Below are 27,874 nucleotides of genomic sequence, written 5' to 3' on the forward strand. Positions count from 1 at the left end.
TAAACAGAGGCGCTGTAGTCCAAAGAGCCTAATATCTATTTGGCCCTTAGAGAGTTTGAAGTTTGCAAACCCTGAATTTAGGTCATGAAATCCAATTTGAAAGCAGTTTCCAATCTTAAACTAAGGTGAACTGAGTGGCATAACCTTTGGGGTTTGTTAATCCCAGCCTTTCACTCAACTAACATCATTAGCCAAGTTCTTGTCCTTCCCTGAAGGGCAATTTAGATTTCCACGGTCCCCAAAGCTAAGCAGATATATATTCATAACTTCTGGGCACTTTGCTGGCCACAGACTGTGTAAGGCAAAGCAAAGACCGAATCTCTGCCAGCACAATCTCTTTAGGGTTATTTCTTCTTCTGAATTGTTAAGTGAGTCAGATCGCACATGCAAAGCTGTTTTATAAGCTCTGACAACATAGTTTTCATCTACAAAAGTAAACAACAGAGATTACAAACATTTGTTAAGAGGTCAGTCTTAGCTATTTTTCAAACATCCTAACTAGGGCCAGCAAAGTCACTAGCTCAACACCAGGATCCTATATGGGCACCGGTTCTTGTCCTGGGCCACTTCTGATCCAGTCCCCTGCTAACGGCCTGGGAAAGCGAAAGCGCCTGCCGCCAGACTAAAGACCCAGATGAAGTTGATGGCTCCTGGTTGCAGCCTAGCTCAGCCCTGGTCACTGAAGCTATCTGGGGAGTGATCCAGAAGCCGAAAGATCTCTGCTTCTCCCTCTCTTCAACTCAGACTTACAAATAAATCAATAAGTCTTAAAAAAGAAAAAAGTTCTAAGCCATGCTCCTATTAGACACTTACACTAGTACAAGGGTTCTGATACTGTAATTGCAAATGCTGTTACGTAGCAGTTCCTTCTTTCACAGGCGCTTTTTTTTCCCACTGGTTTCACTTCTCTCAACATACTTTATAAAGTTAATTCACTGGCTTTTCTACCATTTGAACTTTAACAAAGAGAAAATGAAATTCAAGATATTTAGTATCTAAGATTCTCTTACCTTTAGAATCTCATACATGTAAAATCGAATATCATAGTCTGTTAACGTCTGGTACAATTGCTGTTAAAGACAAATGTGACATTTGAGTCATCAAACAATTCTGACTGGAAGGAAATTTCCCATTCTTATTGGTAGTAATGTAAGTAAAGACTTGGTTCATTGGCCATTACCCCAAAATGTGCTCATTTCTCCAACATAACTTTCACTTTGGATATTTAATTACTTTTGTGTTAATAGTGACTACTGACAGATTACTGAAGCAAAAACACACTGTTGGGAGAAAACTAGAGATTTTGTTATGTGTAACATGTACTGATACCACACAATTCCTTTTGCTTCATATTCTCTTTAGACATTTTCAAAGGCACCTTGGCCAAATACACAGCCTCCTCAGCAGGGAACCAACCCACAACCAATCTACAGTTTGCAGAGTCAGCATTATAGATTACCACAGGATGTAGATGGTATTATGCCAGGCCTGTATAACCAATGTTAGAAGTAAACTTTGTGAAAAGTTATGTATGTTTATCCAGGTTCCAAAAAGTAGCATTTTAAAATATGTATGTATCTTTAAATTTTTAGTAGTGTCCCTTAACAAGGATTTTAAAGTTATCATTCTGATTCCAAAAATAGTTCCTCTTCCATCTCAGCCAAATAATCTACCCATTAATTGATATACTACATTCTAGATACTGGACTGGTGTAAAGGTTAGTCAAATACCTTTACAACTTGTATTCCAGGACTTAGTGCCTACAATCTTCTATTCTGGAATGTGAATTATTTGAACTAAGGAGGTCAAAGAATGGATGGAGACTCAGGTTTGTACAGGTTTGTGTCATAGCAGAATTTAACATCATCCTTCTTTATTCCCCCATTTTAAAGATCTATGGCCCAGGGCTCGGCAGCGTGGCCTAGTGGCTAAGGTCCTCGCCTTGATCCCATATGGCCGTTGGTTCTAATCCTGGCAGCTCCACTTCCTCTCTATCTCTCCTCCTCTCAGTACATCTGACTTTGTAATAAAAAATAAAATAAATCTAAAAAAAAAAAAAAAAGATCTACGGCCCAGTGTTTCTGAGGCACCCTAAGGAATAAATAGTCTGTACTATCATACACACAGTGCATCCCTTCTTGGACACTGCTGTTTTACAGCGAATTGTATGGTCAGCTTCTAAGCGAACATATGCTAGTGCCTTCATTAGGTCAGACAATAGAAACCCAAGTAAGTAGTAAACATGGCAAGAGGTGAACAAGACCGTCCGTTACAATTAGCACTAAACAAAATCCCAAACACTAACATGCAGAAAGTGTGCACTAGTTGTACAGAAGCTTTTCTATCCTAAAGTTTAAAACCATTGGACCTGCATTGTGACACGGTGGGTTAAGCCACCACTTGTGACAGAGGCATCCCCTGTTGCAGTGCCACTTCAAGTCCCAGCAACTCTTCTCCCATGTACTGAGGGAAGCAGCAGCTGGCTCAAATACTTGGGGCCCTGCTACCCATGAGGGATACCCAAAATGAAGTTTGTAGTTTTTGACCCACCCCAAATCTGCCTGTTATGAACCAGCAGCTGGAAGACCTCTCTTTTCCTCTTGAATAAATAAATCTTAGAAAAAATCTTTTTTTTTTTTTTGGTAATAATTTCTTTTTTCCAAACTAACACTATCATCTTCAAAGGATTTCAATATAGCCTTAAACCCAACAGCTTGAAACGGCTGGTGATATATTATACCTTGAAGTCTGTGTTGTTTACGTGTTCAAAAACCAAGGCAGGGGTTCGTGACTAGGGGAAAGAAAAAGAAAACACACATTAGCAATAGCCCTAGCAGGTCTAATGGGCAAAATGTTTGCGGATGCTGTGTAGTGCATTTGGCAGTCCTCGTCTCAGTTGTAAGAAACCCTCTAATGCTACAAGCCCTCCCCGCTCTGATCACCACACGTAGGCCATTTTGGGGTGGATTTCAAACAGAAGACATGGAGCTGAAGTCTCACCAGGCTCTAGGCAGCCCGACAATGCGCCCATCGCCCATCGGCACCGGACCTGAGTTTGCAAAATGGATTAACACATTTCTGTTTCCAGTGCTATCAGTCTCTTAGCCTAGAAGAATAAGAAATAGTCTGTGGGTGGAGGTCTCTTTGAAAGAAAGACCCAAGCTAGATAAATGGTATATCTAATTAAGCACTTTTAAAGCAGGACTTATGGTGAGGGTGGGGGGAACAGGAGGCCAGTTGTGCTCCAGGCTAAACACAAACTCAGCCCTGGTGGGCCCTGCTAACACAATTATTATACTCACCACAGGGTCTTTGACAATGTCTGCCAGTGTAATGATGTTGGGTCCTCCTCTCAAATTCTCCAAAATTTTTATTTCACGCTTAATTTTCTTCTTTTTTACTGGCTGAAAAGAGTTGACAAAAATTAGCATATCTCAACAGGCAGTGTAATACATATATATGGTCTACATTTGGGCTTCTAAAAGGAACTGTGTCAGTCTCACCTGTGAATGCCCTTCTAGCACTGTGCCAGTCATTGTATAGGTACTTAGAAAGTCAAAGAGAAAAAATGGGGCCCGCGTGACAGCGTAGTGTTTAAAATCCTCACCTTGCATGCGCTGGGATCAAAAAAAGGCACCAGTTTAATCCCGGCAGCCCTGCTTCCCATCCAGCTCCCTGCTTGTGGCCTGGGAAAGCAGTCGAGGATGGCCCAGATCCTTGGAACCCTGCACCCATGTGGGAGACCTGGAAAGAGTTCCTGACTCTTGGCTTCGGATTGGCTCAGCTCCAGCCATTGCGGCTGCTTGGGGAGTGACTCATCGGACGGAAGATCTTCCTCTCTGTCTCTCCTCTCTGTATATCTTCCTTTCCAATAAAAATAAGTAAATCTTTAAAAAGAAAAGGGAAAAAATGTCCACTCCAAAGACAGAGTATCTCAGAATTGGCAATTAATTTCAAACATCAGCTTCACTATGTTAATATTTTAAAAGCTTACAACTGATACTTTAAAATGGCAATTTGAAAGTGTATTTTGAAAATTTTTATCAAGTACGGTAGTACACAGGCCCTTTCCAATCCTTCCTCTAAATCTCTAACACTCTACAGAGGTAAGGGAATCAGGGCCACAAGCAAAGCTAGACCAACCATTGTTGCACAGCCTGTGTGTGGAAACATGGATCTTGAAGTCAGACTGCTTAGGGTGTGGTTTGCAATGTGCAATTTGTAATTTCTCTAAGTCTCCCATGACAATAAAAAGTAAGTAACAAAAATACCCAGCCCAAGAGTCAAAGGAGGTATTTGAAAAGCCATCAGAATACGCTGATATGGGACACACACTGTGATAACTTGGAAGAACACTATTCTCACTGATACTTTTATCAACTTCTAGAGTACATCTATCACATCTCTTTGTCTTCTCCACCTATCCTCTCCACATCTGTTCCAGTTCAGAATTCCTCTTCACTTTTCTGAGAATGCCCTTGGTCCAAGTGTACTGCTTTCACCAACACTGTCTTCTGAATAATCTAAAACAGGTTCACAAGTATGAACCTGTTTTGGATTATTGTATTTTAAATGCTCAAGTAGTTATGTCAAAAAGTAAAATCAGCATCGATTTTAATGAATGTATCCAAAATTTTACCAATTCCATATGTAAAACAATATTAAAAATTACCAACAATCTAATTTATCAACTTCTACAATAATTCTTTGAAATTTAGGGCAGTTTGCCCCTCCTTACAGCATATCCTTGCTTGCTTTCTTTGATATCTCGGTACGTTCTAGAGTATGCTTGCCTTCCCCATTCACTCCAAATCCTTTTCCCATTTAGTCTGAAACCAGTTTCAGGAACCTTTTCCTACCTAACTAACTTCTTTTAGCCTACAAATCCACTATTTGTATCTTTCACATAAATAATGCTATCACCTACTCGATTATCCATCTGTCCTCATATCATCCTATTAGACACTTTTTTTCTTTGTTAATTTTTGAAAAGTTTTTAACTTATTTACTTAAAAGGTAGAAGGGGACAGAGAAAAATCTCCCGTCTGCCGGTTCACTCCACAATGCCCGCGACAGCCAGGTCTAGGCCAGTCTGGAACTCATTCAAGTCTCCTATGTAGGAGGCTGAAGGAAAGTAATCAAGACATCATCTCCTGCCTCCCAGAATGCGCATCAACACAAACTAGAGCCAAGTGGGCTGAGGCTCACACCTAGAGGCTGGAGTATGAGGTGCCGAAGTCCCACGTGGCAACCAGCCTGCCAAAAGCCTGTGTCCACAGAACTTCTCCAAAGAATAGCCACACTGATGATTCCATAAATAACTTTGTGTTTGGGCTTTCTAAAAAACCTGAGAATGGTAAGTAATGCCAAGATGATCTTCTTTTCACAGATGAACAAAGGCATCTTAAGACGAGTTAAAAGAACCACCGTGGCTAATTACTTCTATACCAAAATCTAAGTGTTCTGATTTCCAATCCCTCCACCAGTCCAATCACCAGATGACTGCAACAAGACAGAAGCCAGAAATCCAAGTTGCTTTTTTTTTTTTTTCCAGATCTCTCACGTGGCTTCAGGGAACCAACCACCTGGGCCATTTTTAGTTGATTTCTCAGGCACATTAGCATGGAGCTGGAGTAGCTCGAACTAAAAAATGATCATATGGCGGGCCCGGCGGCGTGGCCTAGAGACTAAAGTCCTCACCTTAAACGCCCCGGGATCCCATATGGGCACCGGTTCTAATCCCGGCAGCTCCACTTTCCATCCTGCTCCCTGCTTGTGGCCTGGGAAAGCAGTCGAGGACGGCCCAATGCTTTGGGACCCTGCACCCGCGTGGGAGACCCAGAGAAGGTTCCTGGTTCCCGGCTTCGGATCGGCGCAGCACCGGCCGTTGCGGCTCACTTGGGGAGTGACTCATCGGACATAAGATGTTCCTCTCTGTCTCTCCTCCTCTGTATATCTGACTTTGTAATAAAATAAATAAATCTTTAAAAAAAGAAATTGTATAAAAAAAAAAAAAATGATCATATGGGATGTCATGTCAGGCAGTGGTTTTACCCACTCTTAACAGTCCCCCCAGCTCTCTGTGTATGTGACAAACCAGAGTCAAATACTTAAACTCTGCTTTGTAAATGGTGTGTAGAGGACCCCAGGATATTAAAAAGGGTCACAAAAGAATCATTCTTGAAGATAACAAACAAATCAGTATTCACCATACACCAATACACAACCAGCATGAATGCTCTAAATTCACCTTCAGGGCATAGTGTTTCAAAGCTGTTTTTAGTGATTGGTGTGATAAAAAGCAAATACTAGATAATAAATAAATAAATAAATACTAGGTGGAAGAGTAAACAAGGATAATTTCCAAACTGCTCCTAATACTCGAGAAGTAATACAGTGACTATATCAGGTCTACACATCCCAGTATTAACTATTTATGATTACACAGAAATAATTTCGGGAGGGATAGGGGAGGGGTGGGGGGAATCCCAGTACCTATAAAACTGTGTCACATAATACAATGTAATTAATACATAAATTAAAAAAAAAAAAAAGAAGAAATAATTTCAGGGGCTATTAATAAGGTACAGCCAGTTAAGCCATCACTTGGGATATCACATCCCGTACCACAGTGCAGGTTGCTGCACTTCGGATCCACCTCCCTGGTAATGTGCCTGCGGAACAGCAGATGCACCTAGGCCTTGTGGCACGCATGAGACCAAGATGAAGCTCCTGGTTCCCAGCTGTGGCCTGGTCCAGGCCAGATCCTCAGTCATCTGTGGTGCAAACCAGCAGACGAAGATCTCTGTCACTATATACCTCTTAAACAAATGTTTTTAAAAGAATATATATTTTTCTTTTAATTTATGCACATAGCTTTTGAAATGGCTACCAAGTAGTTAAAATACACATTACTGAGGCAGTTGAAGTATGCAGATTGGGAAAATCTGAGAACATCTACGTCTTTCCCCCCCCGTAAAGTCACCAAGTGGCAAGTGATGTCATATTTTTTTTTAATTGGAAAGGCAGATTTACAGGGAGGAGAGGCAAAGAAAAAGATCTTCCATCTGTTAGTTCACTCCATAAATGACTCTAATAACCAGAGCTAAGCCAGGAGCTTCTTCTGGGTCTCCCACGCAGATGTAGGGAACCAAGACTTTGGGTCGTCTTCAACTGCTTTCCCAGGCCACAAGCAGGGAGCTGGATGGGAAGTGGAGCAGCTGGGATATAAACCAGTGATCATATGGGATGCCAACGCTTGCAGGTAGAGGATTAGCCAACTAAAGCATCACAATGTCCCCTGTTCTGTCAAATATGGAAAAGTTCCCACAGTAAGAAACTATATGTAAATTTCCCAATACATGCCAACGCAGTACATTCATAATTAAATTACAAGCTACTCATTAGCCAAATTTGGTCACTGTAGTGATTTTTCAGAATCTTGAGCTAATGTTTAAAGAATCAGAATTCAGATGCAAACATAAATTTCTGGTTTCTCTGAAAACCAGAACTGATATAAATCAAAACAGATTCTGTAAAATTGCAATATAATACTGCATTTTCTCAGTTATTCTGTAGTCAAGCCACAGTGAGTTTAGTATAGCCCGAGTTGAGAGCAGCTTCCTCCCTTTGAAGAAGTAATAACTTTGTCACACTGCCTACCACTCACTTCAACTAAGCACAGTCAAATATACCACAAAAATTTCACTAATGTTATCTGTTCACCTCTTTGAGGCCTACATTTGCAACTTATTCTTATAAAGTATGGCAATGATTTATCTACTGAACACAAAAGCATGGGATAGTTTGAAGGGCAGGTAACGGAGTATCAGGCAAGACACAGAAGAGAGGAGACTAAACTTTTACTGTTATTCTGCCACAATTTAACATATGACTTGTTTGACATGAGAAAATCAGTTCTTTTGCCTTAACTTCCTGAACTGTCAAATGTGTAAAACCTATTCTACTGATTTCACAGGACATTAACAGAATAAAGGGCCAAGAGTACTCAACAAATCCTTCATTTCTAAAAAGACAGCATTATTATTTTTAAAGATCTACATTCTAAATGCTTTTCAAATTAATCTCCTTCTCTTCTTGTACTCACCTTGAGAATTTTAACAACAACTTTTTCATTATTTGTGATGTTGATGGCTTCAAATACTTCACTATATTTACCCCGGCCTAATTTTCGAACCAGTTGGTAGTCATCTTGATTTCTACGGACAAAAAGGTCATAGACACATGATTTGAAAAAAATCTGTATTATCAACTACCATTTCAACATAAAACTCTATTCATCAATTGCAGTTAAGGAAAATAATAATTTCTATTAAGGTTATGGTTGTCTTCAACAAGACATCATTCCCTTCAAGAATGGGGCCTGGCATAACAACGGCACTCAGCAGGAACTCTAAATATTTTAGGATTATTTCAGTTCAGACACATTTTGGAAATAGCTGGTTTCTAATGGATCTCTCTGTACAAAAGTACTTTTCAAATACATAGGCTTCATCTCCTGCTTGCCCTGCAAGGCAGCCTTTGAGGACAGCCCACATAATAAAACTACCAATCACACCTTATCTCATGAATCACTGTTAGGACTCACATCCTCTACTTCTGCCCACACCCCAAGACCAATAAGCAACACTAGAGGTAATAAACTGAGGGAAGGAATAAGGAAAACAACAGTTTCCCTTAGCCCTACTTGCAACTTAAAATACTTTACTCTGAAGAATGACAAACACTCAATTCCTTGAACAGGACACTTGTACTTCTAGTTGCGTTTTCTTCTTGTGGCGGGTCCTCAAACCAAACGCCAGCAACCAATTCCTACCATACCAAAACCATCCATGAGCTGTTGAGTGCTATTTAAGCAGGACTAAGTGTACAGCACTGAATTTGAAGATAATGATTCAAATTTCTTAGTAAACAAAGTTTCTGACATTGAGGTACTGTCAGACCACATGCAGTGACAATATTTATTAACACTGTCCAACTGCTGTTTGATGGCATCTTTACCCCTTCAGGCAGAGACAGCTTACTCACTGATTAAAAATACACCCTATGCCAGTTTCAGGAAATAGTCATTTCTTAAAAAAAAAAATTATTTAGGGGTCAGCATTGTAACACAAAAACTTGCGACACTAGCAACCATACTGGCACACCAGCTCAAGTCCTGACTGTTCAGCTACCTATCCAGCGCTCTCCTAATGTCAGGCCTGGGAAAGCAGCAGAAGATGGTCCAACTCCTCCGGCTTCTGCCATGCACATGGGAGATCAAGATGAAAATCCTGGCTGCTGCAGTCATTTGAGGGGTGAGCCAGAGCATGGAAGATCTCTTTCCTTCCTAATCTCCCTTCCTCTTTCCTTGGTTGTTTGGCCTTTCAAGTAAATAAATAAATGTTAAACAATTTTACTCATTTTGGGAGCAAGGTTGAGGAGACAGATGTGTGAAAGACAAATAGCTCTGATCTGCTAGTTCATTCCTTAAATGCCCACATGGCTGGGGCTAGTCCAAGCCAGTCAGGAGCTGGGGATGCAATCCAGGTCTCCCGTGTGGGTGGCAGAGATTCAACAACTCACTCCAGGAGCCAGTCTTTCTAACCACTTATAGCCTATAGAAATCAAATACAGTCAGATCGGATTTACAGTATACAGGAGCTATAAGCATTAATGAGTTTTTAAGTTGCTTTGTGCCTGAATAAGAAAAATGCCTTTATTACAAAAATATGATTCTAATTAACTGAATGTATATCACTTTAAAACAGGAAATGAAAATATCTAAATAAGTCTGCATAGAAAATTAGATGGGCAAACACAGCTGTTCAATACTGCAACTGTTCAAGACAGAATACAGGCTGAATTCCTTATTACATACGCCTAATCTCTTGACAACAAACACTTAAGGATTTAATTTTCCCTCACATCAGAAAGAGGTGACACTTCTGACATCAAAATTACTTCATGTGAATGTTTGCTGTTTTCAAAGTCTCTCCAATATTAATTCTTATCTATCTGCAATGTCCTTAGAACACATAAATCAGAGAAACCTGTAGTTCTGCTAAAGCAACACCTGTTTATTCACTGCACAAGCCAAAAGTTTCAAAAGAAGAAAACAAACTAGGCCTAGACCTTGAGGTTTACACATGTAGTCAAGGTTTTCCTGACATGATTGTTCAACAAATCCAAAGGTGAGTTCAATCAAGTAAAACAGAAATAATTACCCCCATTCCACCACATGTGACTCATAATCCCAATACTCTCGGGGTCTGTGCGTATTAACATCTGTGTAAACTCTGGCCCTGCTTGGCACGGGTCCCGACATGTCAGACAGGTTGGCAGGCAAAGCTGGACTTGATATTTGAAGATCTGGTGGTCACCGTTTTTGGAGGCAGTAGAGGGGGTAGAACCTTGTTTCAGATCTTCTTCAAACTGTAGAAACAAAACGCACAAAGACCAAGGATTACTTTCTTTTTGTTTGTTTGTTTTAATTTATTGCTATTTGAAAGGCCGATTCATGGAGACAAGGAAAGACAGAAAGAGACTCTTCATCTGCTGGTTCACTTCCCAAAAAGCCACAAAGGCCAGAACTGGGCCAGTCTGAAGCCAGAAGTTAGGAGCCTGGGTCCTACCCCCAGGGCTCTAACGTGGGTAGAGGGGTTATCTTTCATTGCTTTCCCAGGCACATCATCAGCTGGGATTCTAACCAGGGCGCATATGGCATGCCAACATCTCAGGCAGGTTTAACGAATTATGCTATGGCAGTAGCTCCCAAGGATTACTTATAAGATTGTATGGCAAGAAAAAAAAAAAAAACATTTTGCAAATACAAATGGCTTCCAACAGACCCCTGGCTCTCCTTTTCTTTTTTTAAGGTTCTAATTAATTTTATTGGAAAGTCATATTTACAAAGAGGAGGAGAGACAGAGAGGAAGACCTTCTGTCTGCTGATTCACTGTTTAAGTGGCCGATCCGAAGCCAGGAGCTTCTTCTGGGTCTCCCACGCAGGTGCAGGTTCCCAAAGTCTTGGGCCATCCTCAACTGCTTTCCCAGGCCACGAGTAGGGAGCTGGATGGCAAGCAGGACAGCCGGGACATGAACCTGCTTCCAAATGGGATCCTGGCGTGTGCAAGATGAGGATTTTAGCCATTAGGCTATCACACCGGGTCCACCTCCTACATTTTAATAAATGCATGTATCCCAAGTCTATTTGTATACAATGGACACAGCTCAAGCACTACTTCCTCTAACATAGGGAAAAAAACAAAAAAACAAAACAAAACACCCAAACACAAGAAATGCACATACTGGGGGCAAGCACTGTAGAAAACTGATAAAGCCACAACCTGCAATGCCAGCATCGCATATGGATGCTGGATCATGTTTTAATTAATCTATTTCTTTTTTTTTTTTTAAAGATTTATTCATTTTTATCACAGCCAGATATACACAGAGGAGGAGAGACAGAGAGGAAGATCTTCCGTCCGATGATTCACTCCCCAAGTGAGCCGCAACAGGCCGATGCGTGCCGATCCGAAGCTGGGAACCTGGAACCTCTTCCCACGTCTCTCACGCGGGTGCAGGGTCCTAAAGCATTGGGCCGTCCTCAACTGCTTTCCCAGGCCACAAGCAGGGAGCTGGATGGGAAGTGGAGCTGCCGGGATTAGAACCGGCGCCCATATGGGATCCCGGGGCTTTCAAGGCGAGGACTTTAGCTGCTAGGCCACGCCGCCGGGCCCTAGCTAATCTATTTCTACATGTTTAGGCCCTTTCCATAAACATGGGAGATCTGGAAGAAGTTGCTAGCTCCTGGTTTTGGAGTGACTCAGTCCAAGCCCTTGAGGCTATGCGGCAAGTGAACCAGCAGCAGAAAAATTAAATAAATAAATAAATAAATAAATAAATAAGAAAAGGAAGGAAGGAAGGATGGAAGAAAAGGAAGGAAGGAAGGAAGAAAGGGAGGGAGGGAGGGAGGGAGGGAATGGGGATGGGGATGGAGGGAGAGAAAGGTAAGAATAAATACATGTTATCAACTGATAATGGTCCTTATCAAACTCTGTAAGCCTATCACTTTTGCAATTTTAGATGTTCTTCCTAAGACAATCTGAGAGCAAACATGGCACTGAGGACAAATATCACAGTATTAACACAACTAACGCATTTTACAAGACATTGGCAAGAACAGTACTTTGAAAAAAATGATTCATTTTTACTTGAAAGGCATATTAACAAAGAGAAGGCGATACAGAGAGCGAGGCCCAGTAATTTCATTCCCCAAGTGGCACCAACAGTTGGAGCTAAGTCAATCCGAAGCCAGGAGCTTCTTCCGGGTCTCCCATGTGGGTGCAGGGTTCCAAGGCTTTGGACCATCCTCTATTGCTTTCACACGCCACAAGCAAGGAGTTGATTGGGAAGTAGGGGAGATGGAACATGAACCAGCACCCTTTTGGGATTCTGGCTCACGCAAGGTGAAGACTTTAGCTAGCCACTATGCTACTAAGTTGGGCCCAGTACCTTCTTTTCAGTAGCTTACCACAGTCACACAGGGGTTCTAACAGTAGTCACGCCCACAGCACAAACCTCAGTTTTACTTTAATGTCTGACAAACCAGAGAGTAATGATTTGTTATACATGAAATTTCAATCTCACTGCATTTGGACCCAAATCATTTAGGGAATTTATGTAATACTGAGTAGACCTTTGAAAGGCATATCTGTTTTCAAAGAAAATCTGAATCAGAACTGAGTGATTTACAATTGCTTAAAATTTTATTCTTTATGTATTTGAGAGGCAGACTGGCAGAGTTCTTCAACCTGCTGCTTACTCCCTCAAATGGCTGAGGGTCTGGTACAAGTAGACAACAGAAGCTAGGAACCCGTCCTAGTCTCACAGGGCCAGCAGGGACAAACGCACTTGGGTGGATTCACAGGCGCATTAGCAGGAAACTGGATTTTAAATGAAGCACCTGGGATTTGATCTAGCATCTGATATGGGATGCCAACGCTACACTACACATGGCTTAACCACAATGCCTACACCATCTTTACTTATTAAAATTAACTTATTTTGAAAAAAAATATAGCAAGGGAGGAAGAGAGAGAATCCACATATTAGGCTTTAACAGCCAGCAAAGAGCCAGGCCAAAGCCAGGAGTCAGGAGCTCCATCCAGGTCTCAGGTGGGTAGTGGGGACTCAAACATTTGAGCCATCCTCCCCAGCTTTTCCCAGGCCATGAGCAAGGCACTGGATTGGAGCAGCCGTCATACTGCTGTCCACAGTGGCTGAATCATTTTACATGACCGCCAACAGTCCACAACGGTTAGTTTCTCTGAATCCTTAATGGACACCTATTTTGACAACTGACATTACTAATGAGTACGAAGTGATATCTCACTCTAATTTTGCTGACAAATCCTTATTAATGAGTAACAATGGAGAGTGTTTTTTCAGGTGTTCACTGGTTATCTGTTTATCTTCTTTGGAGAAATACCTACTCAAAGCTTCTGCTCTTTTTAAACTAGGTTGTTTTGTCTGCTGTCTACGCTTTTGGTGTCCCATTAATGCCATTTTAATTTTGTTCCTTAATAAATATGAAATTATTTTCCAAAATAATTTAAAATATTACAAAACACTGAAGCCCCTAAAGAGGGAAATTTACCCAGAAACACTCTTCAATATCAGATCAAAGATTAGAAACATAATTTGATCCTTATGACCATGATATTTTTGTCACAGCATCATAAATCAATATACCTACCAGGTGCTACTTTACAAGGTCATGGTCAGGTAGTTACTATCCTTCCCATTTTATAGATGTAATTGAAGTTTAAATCAAACCCAATCAGCCTGGTGCCAGACTTTGAAACACAGATAATTGTATTTATGTCACAGATTTGTAAATTCTTTAAGGCCTCTAAAACATCTGTCTATGATAAACTGCCTTTCCAAGGCTGTATTTAAGCTGGAAGTTAGCTCTCATGTCTTTAAAAAACTGCCAGAAAACAAAGCTATTCAAGGGGCTGGCAGGGTGCTGCAGGTTAAATCCATACTTTGGAAAGCCAGCATCCTGCATGAATGCCAGCTGGCATCCTGAATGTTCCGCTTCTGAGCTAGCTCCCTGCCAATGCACCTGGAAAAGCAGCAAATGATGACCCAATTCCTAGAGCCCTTGCCACACCTTGTGGGAGACCTGGATAAGCTCCTGGCTCTTGGATTTAGTATGGCCTAGCTCTGGCTATCGTGGCCATTTTGGCAGCAAACCCATGAAAGGATGATTTGTGTTTCTCTCCCTTTCTCTGTTGCTCTGCCTTTCAAATCTCAAAAAAAAAAAAAGAAAAGAAAAAATTATTTCTAGGAGTCATTGTGGCACAGTAAGTTAAGTCACAGCGACACTCGCATCTGATTGGATCCCTGACTGCCCAGCTTCCGATTAAGCTCTCTCTAGTGCGCTTTGTCCAGGGTTCTCAGAGCCCTTTCCCTATCAGCTTTGGAAGCTCACAAAATCAATGCAGATTTACTAATTTGAAACTAAATTCCATAAGGTGATAAAACAAGTAGTGGAGTCCTGGGTTCAAATCCCTGACTCTAGAATCGTCAGGCTTCAGATCTTCCAGAAAGGGATTAGAAACACCCAAACAGGGCCCGGCGGCGTGGCCTAGTGGCTAAAGTCCTCGCCTTGAAAGCCCCGGGATCCCATATGGGCGCCGGTTCATATCCCGGCAGCTCCACTTCCCATCCAGCTCCCTGCTTGTGGCCTGGGAAAGCAGTTGAGGATGGCCCAAAGCTTTAGGACCCTGCACCCGCGTGGGAGACCTGGAGGAGGTTCCAGGTTCCCAGCTTCGGATCGGCGCAGCATCGGCCCGTTGCGGCTCACTTGGGGAGTGAATCATCGGACGGAAGATCTTCTTCTCTGTCTCTCCTCCTCTCTGTCTCTCCTCCTCTCTGTATATCTGACTTTGTAATAAAAATAAATCTTAAAAAAAAAAAAAAAAACACACCAAAAGAGATGTGAAGTAATGCTAAATGATTACTAGATTTTTTTTTTTTTTTTTTTTTTTTTTTACATCATAGATTCTCTGAAACCTAACAAGCAGGAACATATCTTTACTCCCAGTTTTCTTTAAAATGCAATACAGGAGCTGTGGTTCCAGTGGCTAAGGGCTAACTCATGGGTGCATGTAACTATAAAATAAGGCTTCATTCTTCCCTGGAAGCCACCTGAAACACACACACATTCCCCTAAACCACAAACATGAAAACAACCAAGTCTTTCCATTACTGACAGACACAGTTCTTTTCTTTTAATAATCTGTACATAGTTGATTAGGGCACAAAGGGTCAACACAGACGCAGAAGGTCAACATAGAGTTCAAAACAGACGCAGTTCTTACAGCATATGCACATACCTGTTTTGGTTTCCCAAAGTCTGAATGACCTTTTAACTTTTACAGTATCTAGTACAAAACTTTCTATTTTGGAAATAACTTGTTTATGAAATTAATGCTGTTTTACTTTTTGGAGATTGAGCTGCCTTCAAAGTACGCTTCAAGTCATCTGGTACGCAACCAGAACTGGAAAAGGGGCTCAAGTAACTGCTCCCATGCTTCCACTTCCCAACACTAAAGCTTCTTCTGTTAAATTATATAATTATAATTAAGAGTTTTCTTCCTCTAATAATTCAAATCAAACATTGGGAACCCTTTATTTTTTCAATTTTTACAGCAGCTTATTTGGAAGTGGGGAAAACTGCCAGACTTCTCAATATCAATTTTCCTATCCGATGTTTATAATATATATATACCTTAAGAAAAAATTTGACTTACAAAGTGTTACCTTTACTATTTCCATTTTAAATGATCTCACTCAGTTCTTACTCTTCATACACAAACATAAGAGTATATGGTGCTCACTTCAGCAGTATATGCCATTTGAATGGCCAACAATTCCAGCTCACTAAGGCTACCTTTTTAAAAGCCCTGAAATTGGTTTGAAGACATGGTTAAATTTTATTTTTGCTCAGCGTTTAGTCTAACAGAAACACATGAAAAAGTACTTTGTCAACCTAATTTTCCCTGCAAGAATCAGGCCACAACAAGGCTAATTACTTGGCTTCGTTATGACTTATACTCTAATGAAATGTTAAGTAAATGAAAACTAATCCATAGGGCTAAAGTACACATTGTCAAAACATAAATCTATTGTTATCAACGGAATACACTTTTAGCAAACATCTCATTATAATCCCTTCAATTCTGTGATTCCCATTTCTCAATCTGGCAATCAAAAGAAAACTAGGTGATGGTTCAAGTTCCTGCTGTTCCATTTCCAGTTCAGCTCCCAGCACCTGGTAAGTAGCAGAAGGAGGTTCAAGTACTTGGGCCCCTGCCATGCATGAGACCAGAAGGAGTTCCCACTACTAACTCCCACGTGGCCCAGTTTTTTGGGGACTGAACCAGCTCTGACTTTCTTAAAAAAAAAAAAAAAAAAGTTAATTAAATGCTAAAATCCTTTTATTAAAAATAGGAAAAGAAAATTCGAGGCCTAATAGTGATCTACTATGAGACAAAGTAAAAACAAAACAAAGAAAACCTTTAAAAATGAGGACTGTGCTTAGACTGCAATGATCATATGCTTGGGGGAGGACTTTTTTGTTTACAGGAAAACACTTCTTAAGCACAGCTGCAGAGAATGGATTCTGATTCTGAGCAAGCAAGAGTATGGACTGGCAAGAGGCATACAAAACTCACAGAACATAGCCCAAGTGGTTGGGACCCTGCATCCATGTAGGAGACGCCAAATAAGCTTCAGCTGTTGCGGCAATCTGTACATGGAGAATCTGTCTCTGTTAGAACTCTTTCAAACAAATAAATAAATCTTTCAAAAGAAAAAGATTCATGGAACAAACTGAGGGAAGCATTAACTATTCTCTCTCGCAGTGCGGAAGAAAGGATCAAAGACATAGTCAAATAAACATGTCTGGGCCTGGTGTGATGGCTCAGTGAATAAATCCTGGCCTTGCAATTGCTGGGATCCCTTACGGGCACTGGTTCGTGTCCCTGCTTCCCCACTTCCCATCCAGCCTGGGAAAGCAGTGGAGGACGGCCCAAAGCCTTGGGACCCTGCACCCAGAAGCTCCCGACTTAGGATCAGCTTAGTACTGGCTTTGGGGCCACTTGAGGAGTAAAGCAGCAGGTGGAAGATCTTTCTTTGTGGGCCCGGCAGTGTGACCTAGCGGCTAAAGTCCTCGCCTTGAATGCCCCGGGATCCCATATGGACGCCGGTTCTAATCCCAGCTGCCCCGCTTCCCATCCAGCTCCCTGCTTGTGGCCTGGGAAAGTAGTCAAGGACGGCCCAAAGCCTTGGGACTCTGCACCCGTGTGGGAGACCCGGAAGAAGAGGTTCCTGGTTCCCAGCTTCGGATCAGCGAGCACCGGCCGTTGTGCTCACTTGGGGAGCGAATCATCGAATGAAAGATCTTCCTCTCTGTCTCTCCTCCCCTCTGTATATCTGACTTTCCAATAAAAATTAAAAAAAAAATCTTTTTTAAAAAAAAAGATCTTTGTGTCTCCTCCTCTTTGTAAATCTGTCTCTCCAATAAAAATACATAAATCTTTTAAAATAAATGAAAATTAACACAATGTAATCAATGAATAAATTTAATTTAAAAAATGAAAATTAAAACAATGCCTTTTTGCCTTTACAAAAGTGGCACTGAAAAAAAAAGTGGCACTGACTCAAAGGTCAAACCAACAGGAAAAAATAAGCAGCTATAGTATCTGAATCACTTATTTCAAATGTCCATAGTTGCTCAAAATTTCCAGTGCTCTCTTCCTTTCAAACCAAAAGCAGAAATCTGTCAGTAAGCATTTACTGAATACTATTTAACAGGAAATGTGGGCTAGATGGGCAGGCAGAAGCCTTTTTGCTAGGCCCTGGAAAAGTACCTCTGCTCTCAGACAAAGCAAGCAGACCACTGTAACAGGCAGTCACCCATATTTCCAAGAATGGTGCTTTGCAGGCACTGCCAGGTATTCAAACCACCTCTAACCCACCATTCTTTTAATGAATATTTAAAGAGCATCTAAAGTGTTTGGAAGAAAGTGTCAGGGAAAAAGCAGTAAAGTTAATTTTGAAGGCGGCATAGGAATCATTCAGATGAAAACACTAAAACATAAGTCTGTAATGACGTGTCAATTTAAGAATGTAAAAGGTCTAGAACTTTTTCCTCCAAAATTAAAGACTACTCAACTGTTACTGATCATGCTTAAAACAAGTTAATAATTCCTAACTATTTCAATTCTTTGTCTTTCTCTTCTCCATTCTTCATAAAAAAATCACTTCTGAAGAGATCACAAAGCAAAATGCTTCGGGTGGGCACAATGGCTCAACTGCCTAATCCTCCACCTTCAAGCACCAGCATTCCATGTGGGTGCCAGTTCCTGTCCTAGCTCCTCCATTTCCCATGCAGCTTCCTTTCTTATGGACTGGGAAAGCAGCAGAGGATGGTTCAAGTCCTTGGGCCCCTGCAGTCACATGGGAGAGCCAGAAGAAGCCCGACTCCCAGCTTTGAACTGACCCAACTTTGTACACTGTGACCATTTGCAAAGTGATCCACCAGACAGCTGACTTTCAAAAGTCAAATAAATAAATGTCAAAACAAACAACAAAAAAAGAGCACCAATGGTCAAAGCCGGAACAATCTGAACAAAAAAAAAAAAAGAAAGAAAGAAAGAAAGAAAGAAAGGGCACTGTTGGATTCCAGCCTCAAACAAGACCCCCATGTACCCATACTATATTAACAATAAGTCTCCCTCACGAGAGAATGCCAATACATGTGAAAAGAAAGAAGACCAACATTATACTAACCTCAATAGGATAATTGCTGCAGGCAAGATTCAGACACTAAAATTAATTAGTATAACTCTTAGGAGAAATATAGTGTTTGCAAATCATCAAGTTAATTCCTTCAGAATTAAGCATTTTAAAATTACTATGGTGGTTACAACATATGTCCACAAGCAATTTTCATACCTTTTGAAGATAGGTTAGATTTAGGAATGCCATTCTAGTGGACAGGAAGAATGCTGACTCCGTAGGACAAACAGGGCAGAGCCTACTGAAATGATCACACTGACACAGAGCCCTGACATGTGGCAAGGAAGGGACTTCAATTCCATGGTAGGCTCCCCGAATCCCAAAACCCATACTTTAACCCTACTATTTAAGCCTACTATGCTAAGGTGCAAGCCACTACAAATATTTTTTAAAGCAATGGGTACTAAATATGTCCATTCTATCCCCACCACTTTACATTTTGTTTATGTCCTTCAATACTGCTTGTGGGGGCAAATGCTACCCTCCCTTTAGGAACCAGCAAGTTTTCTGTTTCTCCTGAACAAGAATAGGAAAGTACTTTAGAATAAAAATCTGTAGAAAACTGGGTTGAAGCATACATTGGGGTGGGCATTCAGGCCTATATTAGGATGCCCACATCCCAAACCACAGGGCCTGGATTCCAGGCTTGTCTGCAGCTCCCAACTCAAACTTCTGCCAAATACATACCATGGGAAGCAGCAGCAAGGACTCAAGTACTGGGTCCCTGTCACAATGAGGACTCCCTGTCACAAAACTGCATTCAGTTTTGGCTCCTGACATATGCAAAGTAAACCACTTAACAAAATTTCTCATTCTCTGTCTTGCAAGTAAATAAATGAAGAACTTTCCAAACTTTATTGTGGGGGCCAGCACCTACGGTGCTGGTATCCCATACTGATACCAATCTGAGTCATGTCTGCTCCATTTCCAATCCAGCATTCTGCTAAAATACCTGAGAAAGTATCCAAGGTTTCATCCCTGCACTCACACAGGAGACCCAGAAGACGCTCCTGGCTTTGGACCAGCTCAACTCCAACTAATGCAGCCATTTGGAGAGTGAAATAGCATACGGAATAATTTTTCCCTTTGTCCCTTGCCTCCCTAATTCTACCTTCGAAATTAATAAATCTTCAAAAAAGGGAAAAAGTGTCATCAAAATATTGCACCAAAATAAACACCTTTTATATCCATTTTCCATAAACTTTAGGAAGTTCTCTTAATGATGTGCAGCTGATTTTAAAGATGTCTTTCTCTTACATGAAAATATTACTGCATGAATAATAGCAGAAATAAAATGATTTCATTTCATATTATCACTTCTCAAGACATGAAACCAGTGGGTTGGTGTGACAGATGTTTGTTGGAGCAGTAAGTTTTTACAACAATTCAGGCTATGAAAGCAACCCATGAGGTGGACAGAGGATCTGGAAGCCTTGACAGAGCTGCACAAACAGTTCACTGCTCCACCAGAGTGGACTTTGGATTTATAAGGCATCTCGAGATTGCAGGACCAACTGCACTGAAACCACTAAAACCCAGATCTGGCCTTGGGTGTGTCACTGCACAGGGAAAAACACCGCAGACAGGACTGCTTCCTTCCCTGCAGACCATGAATAAACAGCAGCTAATATGGTGCGCTGTCATACACTCGCCAAAAACAGAACACAGGCTGGAACCAAGGGCAACATTCTGATTGGTTTTCAATTCAAAAGACTATGTGAGTGCTCTTGAATTTCCACTGATCACTTTTTTTTGGGAAGATTTATTTATATTACAAAGTCAGGTATACAGAGAGGAGCGGAGACAGAGAGGAAGATCTTGCATCTGATGAATCACTCCCAAGTGATGGCAACAGCCGGTGCTGCGCCGATCCAAAGCCAGGAGCCAGGAGCTCTTCCAGGTTTCCCATGCGGGTGCAGGGTCCCAAGGTTTTGGGCCATCCTCAATTGCTTTCCCAGGCCACAAGCAGGGAGCTGGATGGCAAGCAGGGCTGCTGGGATTAGAACCGGTGCCCATATGGGATCCCAGGGCGCTCTAGGCAAGGACTTTAGCCACTAGGCCATGGCGCCAGGCCCTCCACTGATCACTTTTAACACAGTCCTAGACCCAGGTACCCTTTTCTCATTTCACAGAAATGTGAAACTACACAACTTCTCTAAAGTTAGAGAAGCTGCGTGGGCCCAGCACAATGGCTCAGTGGCTAAATCCCCGTCTTGCATGTACCAGGATCCCACGCCAGTGCTGGTTCTTGTCCCACTCCTTCACTTCCCGTCCAGTTCCCTGCTTGTGGCCTGGGAAAGCAGCAGAGGATGGTCCAAAGCTTTGGGACCATGCACTTATGTGGGAGACACCAAGAGGAAGTTCCTGGCTTTGGCCTCAGATCAACTTAGCTCTGGCTGTTTCGACCACTTGCGGAATGAACCAGGGAAAGGAAGATCTTTGTCTCCCCTTCTCTTTGAAAATCTGTGTTTCCAATTAAAAAAAGAAGGAAGGAAGGAAAAAACAGATGCCAAGATTCACATACTGTTCTACTGCCTATGTGGTGGCCCGTATACTCAGAGTGTATGTGTGGACATGTATGCCCTATTGGGCTTGTACTGTATTTTTTAAAAATGAGAAAAGATCCATTTAATAAATTTACCACTATAGGATACAGTTTTTAGTATTCTGATAATACTGTGCAACCACTACTATTCTGATTCCAGAATCATGGAACCACTCCCAGTATCAGCCCCTTTCACAATCTCCTGGCAACAATCTGTCTGTTCTGGACAATATACATACATGGAATCATGTAATACATTGCATTTTATATTTGGTTTCTTTTACTAAGCACATTTTTTTTAAGATTTATTTTATTACAAGGTCAAATATACAGAGAGGAGGAGAGACAGTGAGAGATCTTCCGTCCGATGATTCACTCCCCAAGTGGCCGCAAAGACTGGAGCTGAGCCAATCCAAAGCCAGGAGTTCTTCCAGGTCTCCCACGCAGGTGCAGGATCCCAAGGCTTTGGGCTGTCCTCAACTGCTTTCCCAGGCCACAAGCAGGGAGCTGGATGGGAAGTGGAGCTGCCGGGATTAGAACTGGCGGCCATATGGGATCCTGGGGCATGTTCAAGGCGAGGGCTTTAGCCACTAGGCCACAGTGCCGGGCCCAGCACAATGTTTTCAAGTTCCATGCATGTTGTAGGATATAACAATAGTTCATTTCTTCTTAAGGTGGAATCCATTGAAAGGATATACCACATCTTGTTGATTCACTCATTGGTTGATGTGTGTTGAAATTATTTCAACAGTTTGGCTAGTATGAATGATGTTGCTTCAAACACCTGGAACATTTACGTGTAAGTTTTTCACACTGTTTGCAAAAAGTTGATCAGTTCTTAAATTAAATTATAAATTTAAATTTTTCACAGTAAATATTTTTTGACGTGACAACTGTTAACACTGAAAAAATATAACTGTGGCCGATGCATCGGTTCGACTGACATCCCACATCGGCAGCAGTTTGTCTTCCTGGCTGCTCCACTTCCCATCCAGCTCCCGGCTTGTAACCTGTGAAAATAACAATGGGTGGATGGCCCAAGTCCTTGGGACCCTGCATCTGTGTAGGAGACCCAGAAGAAGCTCCTGGTTCCTGGCTTTGGATTGGCTCAGCTGAAGTTGTAGCGACCATCTGGGGATTAAATCAATGGATGCAAGATCTCTCCCTCTTTTGTCTCTCCTCTATAACTATCTTTAAAATAAAAATAAAAATTTTAAAAATGCTCTTTTAAAATTTACTTTAAAAGATAATCTTTTGAATCTAAAACTTCATGACACCTAATTACTGAATTTTCCAAAGCAGTGCTGTTTTTTTAAGAGAAGACAGAAAGAGAAATTAATATTTGCATGGCAGTGGGATGTGATCAAGACTTGCAGACCTGGTTACCAGATAGCTGACAGGACCAACATCTCTAAGCCCCTCTAATACAGGATACCAGTTAAGAAAATCTGGTTTAGGGGAGGCACATCGGCTCAACTGGCTAATCTTCCACCTCTAAGCACTGGCATCCCATATGGATGCCAGTTCATGTCGCAGCTGCTCCACTTTTGATCTAGGTCCCTGCTTGTGGCCTGGGAAAGCAGCAAAGAATGGCCCAAGTCCTAGGGTCCCTGCACCCACATGGGAGACCTGGAAGAGGGTCCTAGTTATGAATAGGCTCAGCTCCATCCATTGTACCATCTGGTGAGTGAACCAGCAGATGACAGATTTTCTCAACTAAAAGTAAAAAAAAAAAAAAGGAAAGATTTTTCTCTCTTTCTGTAAATCTGCCTTTCCAATAAAAATAAATATTTAAGAAAAAATGTTTTAAATAACTTTATATCATGGCCTGAACAATCAAAATCTTTGCAGAAGGATAAGAAACTATTTTACAACCTCCCCCTTTTTCAAGAGATGCCCAATCACCTGTTTCAGCTTTCAAACGAAGTCCAGATACACAACTAATAAGCAACCATTTCTTCTGGGAGATCATCCATTTGGAGGCCACTGACACAAAAAACAAAAACAGTGAATATAAACTAGCCTCCTAGGCCCAATCTAGAATAAGTCAAAAAGAAAATTAGCTAACAGTAAAAATAGAGGGGCCAGGATGGTGGCGTGGCAAGCTCATCCTCTTCCTGCAATGGTAGCATCCCGGATCGGCGTTGGTTTGAATGCAGGCTGCTCCTTCCATCCAGCGCCCTGCTTGTGGCCTGAGAAAGCAACTGAGGACGACCCAAAGCCTTGGCACCCTGCACTCATGTGGGAGACCCAGAAGCTCCTGGCTCTGGACCAACACAGCTCTGGTTGCTGAAGTCACATGGGGAGTAAACCAGCAAATGGAAGGTCTTTCTCTGTGTCTCTGTTTCTCCTTCTCTCTATGAATCTGCCTTTCAAATAAAAAAAAATATTTTAAAAAAGTTGTCTTTTTCTTTTTTATTTATTTTTTAATTGGAGAGGCAGATTCACAGAGAAAAGCAAATACAGAAAGAAAAATCTTCCGTCTGCTGGCTCATTCCCCAAGAGGCTGCAACAGCCAGAGCTCAGCCGACCTGAAGCCAGGAGAGCTTGTTTTGGGTCTCCCACGTGGGTGCAGGGTGCCAAGGCTTTGGGTGATCCTCTACTGCTTTTCCAGACCACAAGCAGGGAGCTAGATGGAAAGTGGAACAGTCAAGATATGAACCGGTGCCCAGATAGGATCCAAGGAGATGCAAGGTGAGGATCTAGCTACCAGGCTATCGCACCAGGCTGTCTTTGTCTTTCTATTTTAAATTGGCTTTCTAATCCCTCTCTCACTGATCAAACTATCTTAAAATCAAAATATCTTATTAGTAGTGCTTTCATTTTTAAATGAAGGGCAACAAACAGCTCAGAATGGTTAATCAGTTCATTGCAATTCCCTCTCTGACCTTCAAATGCCAATATTCCAAGTACAAACTGAGTTAAAAAAACACCTGTTCAAACTCAACAAAGTTTTTTTTCTGGTATTATTATGGGCTGGAATCTCATAAACTCAATAATTCCTGAAGTTATTGCTTACATATAATCCTAACATGCCACTGGATCCTTTAGTCTTCTTACCTACAATACAATCTTTTTTCAAAACACAACACACACAAGTATTTCCTCCATAAAACAAACCAGGAGGTATGGCAGAACAAGCATTAGGATTTCATTTTACCAATTTAGTTACAAAATGGATCAAAGTGTCAATGTTACATAAATAATGTAACCAACAGTGGGAGATCTTAAAACAAAGAAAGGTATTTTAAGAAAAACCAAGTTGTCGAATCTAGATTACCACAATTCTGTCCCAAAAAATGAACAGAAATTTGAAGTTCAATTTAATTTCTCATAACAATATATTGAATGCATGATGCTCAGAGGTCATTGTTTATACATATTACTTATATTATAGCTTTTCACCTGCCAACACATACAAAATGTTATAATGTGTGACTTCATTGCTCTAGCCACAATTCCCTGGAACCAAAAGATAAAAAAACTTCATTTGAGACCTAGAGTAATCTAACGTAGAATGTAACAATTGTGTCACAACCACTGCTACCATCTGAATGCCTCTTATAAACCAGGCACTGCACGGAATACAAAGTAAACAGGGCAAGGGGCTAAACAACCTACTTAGAAATCACAGGAGTATTCACTGCTCACCTACACATTTCAACTCACTCTGTTTAGGAGTTAAAGCCCAAATACATTCTTTTCGCTACATTCAACACCTAAACTCAGCACTAATTCCTTCATTCTGCAAAATGATTCATAAATAGCCTACCAAAAATACTACAATAAAATGATTTGCTTTGAATTTGGAAGCAAGATGTGGGATGAGTTCCTCATCATTATTCTCTTATCTGAATGGGCTAGTTGGGGGACCACAGTTACATGAAAACCAGGTTTTGAAGCAGAAAAGCTTTTCTGCACAGCTACAAGGAGGAACACACATGAGCCGTGACCTTTCCCTCCCTCAGGACCTGTAGGCACATGGGGCTCCCCAGGGGTTCAACAATGTCTGTGGGTTTTCAAGATGTCACAGGGATGGTTATAAAAAGATCCCAGGCACACAAAGCAGGAGACACAGGTAGCCACAGAAGAATATTGAAGAACTTGGCTGTCCTGCTTCCTAAGTCTCCACTGCATTAGGCATGGCATGTAACATTTTGGAACAAAAAATGAACTGGTCAAGACAGACAAACAGAAGCAAATGTGACATTTTTTACATTAATAATTTCACAATAAATTGTGTATCAAATACATGTTTGAATTTTTACTATTTCAATTGCTAGGCAATAGTCTGATTTGATATATATTTTTAAACTATAGAATAACTCCAAGGCGGATGGCTACTCTATACACTCATAAATACAAGGGACACTTTTAAAAAAGGCTCCTGCTCTGCCAAAAAAGTTTGATTTAAAAACACAAAGTCAATAGAAAGTCAAGTTAAAAAGTTACCCGAGAGAGCAGGCCATACAGCAGGAGACTTCATGCAAGAAGTCTCCTCCACACACCTCCCCTCAAACACCATACCTCAGGAAGAGTAAGAATAAATGCTCTGCGGGACCGGTGGCGTGGCCTAGTGGCTAAAGTCCTTGACTTTAGCGCGCCGGGATCCCATATGGGCGCCGGTTCTTATCCCGGAAGCTCCACTTCCCATCCAGCTCCCTGCTTGTGGCCTGGGAAAGCAGTCGAAGACAGCCCAAACCTTTGGGACCCTGAACCCGTGTGGGAGACCCGGAAGAGGTTCCTGGTTCCCGGCTTCAGATCGGCGCAGTACCGGACATTGCGGTCACTTGGGGAGTGAATCATCGGACAGAAGATCTTCCTCTGTCTCCTCCTCCTCTCTGTATATCTGACTTTGTAATAAAAATAAATAAATCTTAAAAAAAAAAAGTGCTCTGCTCCATATTCCCAAGTGTATCGGTGAGTACACCTAGAACCTTTCATGAATCTGAGGAGAAAAGATTAACTTTTCCATTTGTAAGAACAAAGGGAATCGTAGATTCACCACGATTAGATAACCATTCTGGCAAAATACATGACTAACTGAGGCACTCTACACTACGAGTTCTATCGATCTTCCCCAACCAACAATTTAGTACTTCACCCACTCACTAGACTAACAGCAGGAAGGACAGATCCAGTCTCATTACAGGTCAACTCAATGGCTAACCCTACACCCGCAACTGCCAGGATCCCATATGGGCACCAGTTTGTGTGCCAGCTGCTCCACTTCCCATCCAGCTCCCTGCTTGTGGCCTGGGAAAGCAGTAGAGGATGGCCCAAAGCCTTGGGACCCTGCACCCACACAAGAGACCCACAAAAGAGACCCAGAAGAAGCTCCTGGCTCCTGGTTTTGATCAACTCAGCTTCGGCGGTTGTGGCCACTTGGGGAGTAAATCAACGGGTGGAAGATCTTTTCTTCTGTCTCTCCTCTCTGTATGTCTGACTTTCCAATAAACCTAAATAGATCTTTCTGTAAAAGAAAAGAAAGTCTCTTTAAGAACTTAAGAACACTTAGCAGCAGAAATTGAAAATAAAGAGGGTAGATTAGTAATTCACAAAATCACCTTGACTGACAAGAAAGAGAAACAACTAATACTACTAGTCTGGCCAAGCAGTTTTAAATAATCTCACTGTTCACAGTGATCCTGAGGTGATAAATCAGCTGGTGCTTTACTCATGAATCCACTTCGCAGATGAAGAAACTCAAGGTTAGCAAGGTGTCCGAGGCAGTTGTGATTCCAGCTGAGAGGAGAAAGCCCAGGCTGGAGAGACGTTAAGTGTGAAGTTTCCCTCCACAGCTAGAGAAGTTCCATCCCATATCCAGCTGCTTTTCCACTCCCGCCAGCAAACTCAACTGATTTTTTTTAATACCTTTTTTTTTAAAGATTTATTTATTTTATTACAGTCAGATATACAGAGAGGAGGAGAGACAGAGAGGAAGATCTTCCGTCCAATGATTCACTCCCCAAGTGAGCCGCAACGGGCCGGTGCGCACCGATCCAAAGCAGGGAACCAGGAACCTCTTCCGGGTCTCCCACACGGGTTCAGGGTCCCAAAGCTTTGGGCCGTCCTCGACTGCCTTCCCAGGCCACAAGCAGGGAGCTGGATGGGAAGTGAAACTGCTGGGATTAGAACCGGCGTCCATATGGGATCCCGGAGCATTCAAGGCGAGGACTTTAGCCGCTAGGCCATGCCACTGGGCCCTTTTTTTAATACCTTTTTAGATTTATTTTTATTGGAAAGCCAGAATATAGAAAGATCTTCCATCCACTGGTTCACTCCCCAAGTGACAGCAGCAGAGCTGAGTCAATCCGAAGCCAGGAGCCAGGAGCTTCTTCTGGGTCTCTTACATGGGTGCAGGGTCCCAAGGCTTTGGGCCATCCTCTACTGCTTTCCCAGGCCACAAGCAGGGAGCTGAAGGGAACAGGAGCAGCTGGGACACGCCCAAA

The 27,874-nt window shown here is 41.8% G+C and overlaps 1 protein-coding gene across 1 annotated transcript in view; it reads right to left on the reverse strand.

Annotated features, from left to right (window-relative positions):
* CSNK2A1 (casein kinase 2 alpha 1) overlaps positions 1-27,874 on the reverse strand; it is a 51,385-nt gene that overhangs the window by 16,516 nt on the left and 6,995 nt on the right. The window contains exons 2-6 of the mRNA XM_058679930.1: positions 10,228-10,435; positions 8,109-8,220; positions 3,304-3,405; positions 2,742-2,792; positions 1,011-1,070 (exon numbers count right to left, since the gene is read on the reverse strand). Coding sequence (XP_058535913.1) covers positions 1,011-1,070; positions 2,742-2,792; positions 3,304-3,405; positions 8,109-8,220; positions 10,228-10,328 — 426 coding nt within the window. The 5' untranslated portion in view covers positions 10,329-10,435. The remainder of the gene's footprint in view (positions 1-1,010; positions 1,071-2,741; positions 2,793-3,303; positions 3,406-8,108; positions 8,221-10,227; positions 10,436-27,874) is intronic.

Source organism: Ochotona princeps, chromosome 22 (genome assembly GCF_030435755.1).
Source record: "Ochotona princeps isolate mOchPri1 chromosome 22, mOchPri1.hap1, whole genome shotgun sequence".
NCBI classification, from domain to species: Eukaryota; Metazoa; Chordata; class Mammalia; order Lagomorpha; family Ochotonidae; genus Ochotona; species Ochotona princeps.